The sequence below is a fragment of the Austrofundulus limnaeus genome, unplaced genomic scaffold (genome assembly GCF_001266775.1).
Source record: "Austrofundulus limnaeus strain Quisiro unplaced genomic scaffold, Austrofundulus_limnaeus-1.0 Scaffold1277, whole genome shotgun sequence".
In the NCBI taxonomy this organism is placed as follows: Eukaryota; Metazoa; Chordata; class Actinopteri; order Cyprinodontiformes; family Rivulidae; genus Austrofundulus; species Austrofundulus limnaeus.
Genome location: NW_013953679.1, coordinates 27,250 through 35,975, shown reverse-complemented (window position 1 = coordinate 35,975; position 8,726 = coordinate 27,250). Strand labels below are relative to the sequence as shown.

General features: G+C 43.5%; 1 protein-coding gene across 1 annotated transcript in view; it reads left to right on the top strand.

Moving 5' to 3' along the window:
* The window catches only part of arhgef39 (Rho guanine nucleotide exchange factor (GEF) 39), a gene marked incomplete at its 5' end in the record, with an annotated part of 53,852 nt that overhangs the window by 18,376 nt on the left and 26,750 nt on the right, over positions 1 to 8,726 (top strand). The window contains 2 exon segments of the mRNA XM_014031591.1: positions 1,041 to 1,161; positions 1,919 to 2,037. Coding sequence (XP_013887045.1) covers positions 1,041 to 1,161; positions 1,919 to 2,037 — 240 coding nt within the window.

Below are 8,726 nucleotides of genomic sequence, written 5' to 3'. Positions count from 1 at the left end.
AGAAAAGGAAGAAGCATGTACAGAAAATGGATGGATGGATGGATGGATGGATTTATTTGATGTTAATCTGAATCAGTTTAGTGTTGTTTGTAAATATATTTGACAGTTTTGTAGGAATGAACACGTTTGTAATGTTTCTTCAAAATAAACCTGCTTATGACTTCTGTAACATGTTTTAAATAAAATATCAGTAAAAACCTCAAATGATGTCCTTTCTAATAATTATTAGAACTCTAGTAGAACTTTAACTCTTGTAGAAATAAAAGACAACAGTTAGAAAATGCAACTATCAAAAAACTTCCTGAAAATAATTTACTTATCACATTTTAAAGACCGATTCTAATCTGGGCCGTTAAGGGTTAATGCTCCTGAACAGGACTGTCTGACCTGCAGTGTGTGTGAGTGACAGATGAGCTCAGCTCTGTTTGAGTCCAGTATGACCTGTGGACTAACAGCAGCTCATTCTGTCTGTATTTAAGCTGTTTTGAGTTCACAAACTACTTAGTAGAGGACATTACATTTGCTCGTAGCTGATCAGCGCTGTTTATAGAACATGAATGGACTCGCGGGAACCTGGTTGCACGCGGGGTCTGTGTTTGTGGTGCTGAATTATATAAAAGTAATTATTGATAAGGTAACCATGCTGTGACTTCACCTGTCACATTTTCTTTTAAAGAAAGAAAAAGTAGCTTGCAAAGCTGTCGCATTGGTACTACGTGATTTAAAAAAAAGCAGAGTTTTCATTGCGCATCTAATCACACACATACACGCATCTTTCTATCTTTGTGAGGACCACACACAGCGCTCAGCCTCACTCTGCGCCATCTTTTTTTCCCCCCAAGTTTGGCGAGAGTTGGATATGGAGGGGAGCAAAAATAGCTCTCGATTTGATCTGGCCTTATTTAAATAAAAATGATTACATACCATGAAATTCTTGGAGGAACGGGCCGTCTCGTTGGCGAGGGGCCCGCCCTCCTTGTATAATGTTAGGGGTAACGTTATGTGTGTGTTTATAAATTTATAATATTTTTTTTATTCAGATCTCTGCTGGTTCATTTGGAGAATGGCTACTTGGTCAAAGGTCTGGACCAGTTCTGTTCACATTTGCACTTCTACAATAAATATGTGGACAACATCTACAATGCCAAAAAAGTGCTTGAGGTAAGAAATCTAGATTTCTGTTTTTTACTTTGTGAAAAGTAAAAATTATTCATTCGTTTAAAATACAATGACTATGTCTCAATTCATGGGTTGCAACCGCTGCAGACTACAGCCCACGTTGGCCACAGTTACAGGCTTGGACACAAATGTGTCTTCCCAATGTACAATGGGTCGAAGCATATGGCCAAACTGGTTACAAAGTGGCTCAAGGATAACAAAGTCAATGTATTGGAGTGGCCATCACCAAGCCTTGATCTCAATTATATTTAAAATTTATGGACAAAGCGGAAGTCATGTGTGAGCAAGGCAGCCTACAAACATGGCTCGGTTCCACCAGTTCTGTCAAGAGGAATGGGCCAAAAATCCTGACAACTGTTGTGAGAAACTTGTGGATGGAGATCCAAAACATTTGACCCAATGACATACAGTTTAAAGGCAATGTTACCAAATACTGAAGTGTATTTAAACTTTTGAATTTGAAGAAAGTAATAAAAAAATTCTCACTTATTTTGGCATTTAGCAAATAGACGAAAATTTAATAATCCTAACTGACCTAAAACAGGAAAAGTTTAACACAATGCTGTTAATGTGTGTATGGTTACTTTTAGTATTATTAGACTTTTTTCTTTTGATTGCAATTTTTAGTTTTTAATCTAAACAAAATCCCAACTCCACCGTTGATGGAAACACTCGGCGTGGAATGCATAGTTGTGACACTTAACTTTGAGAAGGATCTTTCCCTTTCTTCTGCTTTTAGATCCAGCTGAAGAAAAATAAGGCCTTCAGACGTTTCAAGAAACTACAAGAAGCTCGACCAGAGTTCAACAACCAACAGCTGGAGGACTTACTTCGAACGCCCCTTCAGCGAATCAAGCAGTAAGACCTCTGCTTTTTGGTCACATGAAATAGTGAACTTCCTCATTGTTCTTCTCCATCTGCTTTATTTTAAACCTTTCATAATACTTTTGCATTGTTAGACTTTAAGCTAGGTTTGAGAAATGAAAATAATCAATGTTTTAGGGTAATGGTGGTTAGTGTTAGCAATAAGTGGTTGTGACTGGGAGGGTCGTGGCAATATGCTATGTTACTAATTTTATGTCAAAGCCACTTATCCTGTTGCTATAATCTCTGTGCTCCACCCAGAAGTCACAGAACTTGCTGAAGGAGGGGGATTTTGATAGGCAGACAGCACGGTTCTGTTGACAGAAAGACGTGCCCTTCTTAGATAATGTTGGGGAAACACTACAACACTGAACATGGAGCACAGGGAGCTGAGGACAGAGTCACAGGAGCTTGGGAAGACGATAATCAACATCAGCAGCTTAAAAAAGAGCCCAGAACATCATCCAAAGATATTAGGAGTGAACTCTAATGTCAAGAGCCATTAGTGTCGGATTGTACCGCTGATCATAGTTTGAGTCTAATTGGACTTAATAGAAGACGAATGAGGAGGACTCCTAAGCATAAAAATGTGGGACTGGAATTTGCTAAAACATGTATTGACAAACTACAAATAGAAGGACAAAGAGAATGTCCTTTGGGTAGACTGGGGGAAAAGTTCTCTCAGCTCAGTGTTTATAAACTCACTAGGTGAAAACTAGAAATAGAAGAACCCTTACCTACAGTGAAACATGGAGGAGCTTTGGTTCTCTTCTGTTGCTGCTTTGCTTTATTTGAGAGGAGGCATTGTTGCATTGTAAGCTCCTGCTCAGCCTGCCTCCGTCGGCCCAGCCTTATTCTACCTACCCTGGTTGTGTTTGAATTCGAGGCGGCTGTGGTAGAGTGGTTAGGGGAGTCGTCCTGGAACCGGAAGGTCACTGGTTCGATCCCCGTCCAGTCAACTCAGTCGTTGTGTCTTTGGGCAAAACACCTTACCCGCCTTGCCTACTGATGGTGGTCAGAGGGTCCGGTGGTGCCTGTGTATAGCAGCCTCGCCTCTGCCGGTGTGGCCCAGGGCAGCTGTGGCTACAATTGTAGTTTGTCATCATCAGTGTGTAGATATGTGTGTGGATGGGTGATATCTGTAGTGTGAAGCCTTTTGAGTGTCCTGGATGGATAGAAAGGCGCTATATAAGTACAGTCCATTTACCATTTGAATTCAGCAGAGAGCCACCTCGATGTGGGCGGGATCATAATATTAAACATGTGCAAATATTATTTTGTTGTATTTGCGATGCAACAATAATGGACTACACCAAACTTGAAGGAAAAGTACCAAAGGCTGTACGTGACCATCCAGCATTATGACACTTAGCCTTACGAGGAGAGGCCAAGACAACTGAGGATGGTGAGCTAATTGTAGCTAATGGTAGCTTGCTACAGTTGTATAGGTAAACACCTGTGACAAAAACCTTAGTCACTCCAAACAATTCACGTAAAGTTACTCTCATCTGTGTGATGTAATCCCCCCTGAAGTAAAATTTGCTGTCAGAATGATAACAAACCAAAACACAGCTAAACCTCAGATCTGAGAACCAAACATTGGACTAATCTAAGTGTCCTGATCTAAGTCCTGTTGAACATCTGTGAAAGGAGCTGAAACCTCTGGGGGAGCAGTTCTTCAGACCTGAGACAACTGGAGCAGTTGGTTCATGGTCCGGACCAAAATACCAGTAGACGGTAGCTTTTAAATAATTTTGTTGAATCAAAATTCAAAAGCAATGACAGATTTAAATTAAGTGATTTCTTGTAAAAATGTTTTTCTTTTTGTCGTTTTCAACTTATTTCTGTGGCATTTATAGTTTTTTTTTTATTTAAACGAGAGATACAAACAAATTTGTCATTGTCTGTATTGTACCAATATTTCATAGGTTTATTATAAAATAACTCACCAGAGATCCATATACACTCGTCTCATTTATAGGTCTTGACTTGTTTTTTTTTCATACATTATTCAGTCTCCAGCTTAGTGCTGTCTCACACTACCTTTTTCTTTAAACTTCCCATCATTATCATTGATTTTTATTCTGTCTAATTGTATGATGGAGGAGTCTAAGTGTTGTAACTGGATAGCCATCCACGTCTGATACTTTATCTTGCTGGAAATGGCAGGAAATTGTCACTTATCAGCATTCAGCTATGACTGATGGGAAGCAGGGTCTGCAGTGAGGACACTCGTGTTGCTGCCAGGGGAGGGATAAAATCCTTTCCTTTATTAAGTGGCATTCACTGGAGCTGGCTGAAGTAGTCATTAGTGTCTTCCCTACCGAGGTCACCATTATGACAGTTATGGGGTCTCCAGTTGATTGTGGTAGTAAATTGCAGCCCTCTCTGCTTTTATTGGCTCTGTTGTTAGATGATAGAGGCAAAGCTGTTTGGGATGGCAGCAATTGATGGCCTTGAGATAAATCTTTTCTAACCCAGCTGTTATTTAGTATAACAAGCAAATTACTCAGCTCATTGCAGAAAGAAAGCATGCCTTGTGTAAAGACAGTACAGCTCTACAGGTAATGAGGTCTCTGCCTCGGGGTCGTTTATGTGTTCAGCATTAAGAAGTACAAATCTGTGCTGTATACACGCCGTGCTTGGATTTGTTTATCAATTCTCAAGGTAGAAGTTCAAATTCAGATCTTGAACTGCAGCATAGAAAAATATTCAATGTTAGCTCGATATATTTAGATAATCATTTGTTTGTATGTAGATCACTGCCATGTTTCAGGTTGAACCTCAGATAAATTGCGTATATAAACACTCCCCTCTAAAACTGTTGGATCCCTGAGGCAAGCTCTTTTCCTTTTGCTGTAGACTGAAAACATTTGGGTTTAACATCAAAAGCTGAAAACGAGACAAGAGAGCAACATTTCAGCTTTTATTTCCAGGTGTTTGCAACTGAATCAGATACACAACATAGAAAATAACATTTTTTGTGAAGTATGAGACTTTTTTGTGAAAAAATGTATTGGAACAGATAAACTAAAATTGAAGTGAATAACCCTTAATATTAGAGGTGTAAAAAATATTGATACACTACAATATTACAATATTTAATTTCCTGATACTGTATGTGATGTGTATGTACTGTAAAGCCCTGTATCAATTTTTAATTGAGATTTACAATATCTACGGTGAATCATCACCTTATGGTGGAGGAGTTGGTTCACCTGAATGATCCTAGGAGCTATGCTGTCAGGAGCAATTTCAATTGCCCCAGGTAGGGTCTCTCATGGCAGATTGGTCCTAGGTGACAGACCAGACAAAGAATGATTCGACAGACTCTTATGGACAAAATAGATCAAGGAACTCAGTGTCCATTGCCCATACATGGGTTATTGGGGCCCCACCCTGGAGCCAGGCCTCGTCGGCTCAGCCCGAATGAGCTACCGTATTTTTCGGACTATAAGCAGCACCTGCCATTAAAAAAAAAAAAAAAAAAACCCCGCGAATATTAGCATATAAGCTGCACCGGACTATAAAAAAAAACAGTACACCCAAAATTGTCGTCAAAAAAGTGAATTCAACATCAAAACATAAAAAGCAAACCTTTAGGAATTAAAGTTCGGAGGAATACGGTTTATTTAACTGAAATTATTTTGGTAGTTTTCTTTAACAGTTTCTGGTCCAACAAAATGTCTGGATGTGTCCTCCGGCGCACTGAAACCATCGAAGTCCTCCTCTTCAGTGTCGGAGTTAAACAAGCTCAGAAAAGCTGCGTCACACAGCGGTATCTGTTCAGTGTTGCTTTCTGTGTCGATGTCCTCCCGGGGTAATGCTGGCTCTGAAGCTGTGGTGTCCTCTTCACGTAGCAGTCCAGCCTTTCAGAACCCATCCTCTTCACGTAGCAGTCCAGCCTTTCAGAACCCATTGGTGATGGTGGACTCGTTCACCCTGCTCCACGCTGTTAGGATCCACTGGCAGACATCAGGAAATGACGCTCTTCGGATTCGGCCAGTTTTTATGAAGGATTTATCCCCGTTAGTCATCCAAGCCTCCCATTCACCCTTAGTGCTGCTTTAAATGCACGATTCACACTGATGTCCAGGGGTTGCAAAAACTTTGTTGTACCTCCAGGAATAACAGCATGAATTGAGTTTGTTTTCTTGACGGCTGCTTTCACCGAATCTGTGATGTGGGCCCGCATACTGTCCAATATCGTGTCTGTCGAAGATCCGTCATGTCGTGTCTGCTACTAGTTAAAACAAAATGGTGCTACACCTCCGGCTAAGCTGGCATTATGGTCGCTCGGCTGTCAACCGGTTGACGCGCCGTCACGTGGTTGTTTGGTGTTTGTTTTCGCACTGACCTTTCATAGTTCCCCCGAGAAACCCAGAGCCTAGCTGCTGGGAAAGCCCTCCCGCTTCAGCATACGTCACTGCATGGGATTCCTTCCCCGGGGAGTGCAGTGCGGAAAAAAAAAAGGTCCGCGGCTCTTCACTCGACATTTATCCACAAACTGGTCCCGGATTAAGCTCCAAAGTTTTTACCAGTCAGATTCCACCGTGAAAAATGTCTGTTTTAGCCCCTTTTATGAGTTTTTGGCCATTGACTATCTTTAAAAAGCTGCTTCCTGGTACAACAGTCGACTGTGGAAGCGATCGCTTTTTTCTTCTTTTTTTTTTCCTTTCTTTTTTTGAAGCGAGTGGTTGAAGCAAATGCAGCATAAGAGCCCCCTGGTGGCTGAAGAAAAAAATCCACGTATAAGCCGCACCGGACTATAAGCCGCATGGTTCAAAGTTCAGGAAAAAAGTCGCGGCTTATAGTTCGAAAAATACGGTACATGGGTTTGCCTTCCTGTGGACCCGCCACCTGCAGTACGGGCCGTACGAGTTGGGTGCATGATGCCATGGGCAGTAACCAAAGGCGCTCTGATCCTGGCCTACCAAAGCTGGCTCTTGGGACATGGAAAGTCGCCTTTCTGGTGGGGAAGGAGCCTGAGCTTGTGCGTGAGGTTGAGGTACCGGCTAGATATAGTTGGGCTCCAGAACAATCTCCTCGAGAGGGTTTGGGTATTACTCTGGAGTTGCCCATGGTGAGAGGCGCCAAGCTGGTGTGGGTCTAATTTTGGCCCCTCGACTCAGTGCGTGTGTGTTGGAGTTTACCCCAGTAGACTAGAGAGTAGCTTCCCTACACCTTTGGGTGTGGGGACAGACTCTCACGGTCATTTGTGCTTACATACTAAATGGTGGTTCGGAGTACCCAGCCTTAGAGTCCTTAGCTGGGGTGCTGGGAAGTGCTCCAGCTGGGGATTCCCTTATTCTGCTGGAGGTCATCAATGCCCTTCAGAGAAGTGGCCTCTCCAGTCTGAACCCGAGCGGTGTTCTGTTGTTGGACTTCTGTGCTAGTCACAATTTGTCCATTACAAACACCATTTTCGAACATAAGGGTGTCCATAAGTACATGGGCACCAGGACAAACTAGGTCATAGATCGATGATTGACTTTGACTTTTTTTAGTCATGCCATCTGATCTGTGGCCATATGTTTTGGAGTGAAGAGAGGAGCAGAGCTGTCAACTGATCACCACCTGGTAGTGAGTTGGATTAGATGGTGGGGAAAGATGCAGGACAGATCTGGTAGACCCAAACATGTAGTGAGGGTTTGTTGGGAATGCCTGTGTGGGCCATGTTCCACACCTCAGTTGTTGAAGCAGCTGCCTTGAGCTGTGTATGCAAGGCTGTCAGTACTTCTCGCACTGGCCATCCTCGAACTCGGTGGTGGACACCCAGTGTAAGGGAAGCTGTCAAGCTGAAGAAGGAGTCCTATCTGGCCTTGTTGGCTGGTAGGACTCCAGGGGCAGCTGAGGAGTATCGGCAGGCTGCAGCACTGGCCGTTGCTGCTGCAAAAGCTTGGATGTGGGAGGAGTTCGGTGAGCCCTTGGACAGAGACTCTCAATCAGCTCTGAGGAGATTCTGGCAAACCATCGGGTGGCTGAGGCGGGGAAAGCAGCACTTCACTAACACTGTGCTCAGTGAAGGTGGAATGCTGTTGACATCAACTACTGATGTTGTCGGGAAGTGGAAGGAATACTTCTCTGACCTTCTCAATCCCACCAGCAGGTCTTCTATGGAGGCAGCAGAGTCCAAGGACTTTGGGGTTGGTCCGTCCATAACTGGGGCTGAGGTCACCAAAGTAGTTAAAAAGCTCCATGGTGGCAGGACTCCAGGGGTGGATGAGATCTACACTGATTTCCTCAAGGCTCTGGATGTTGTCTGGCTCTCCTGGTTGACACGCCTTTACAACATCACGTGGACATCAGGGGAGGTGCGACTGGATTGGCAGACTGGGGTCGTGATTCCTCTCTTTAAAAAGGGGGACAGGAGGGTGTGCTGTCATTACAGGGTCCTTGCTTTCCTTAACCTTGGGGCGGCTGTGGTAGAGTGGTTAGGGGAGTCGTCCTGGAGCCGGAAGGTCGCCGGCTCGATCCCCGTCCAGTTGACTCTGTCGTTGTGTCCTTGGGCAAGACACCTTACCCACTGATGGTGGTCAGAGGGTCCGGTGGCGCCTGTGTATGGCAGCCTCGCCTCTGTCGGTGTGCCCCAAGGCAGCTGTGGCTACAATTGTAGTTTGCCATCATATGTGTGTGTGTGTGTGTGTGTGTGTGTGTGTGTGTGTGTGTGTGTGTGTGTGTGT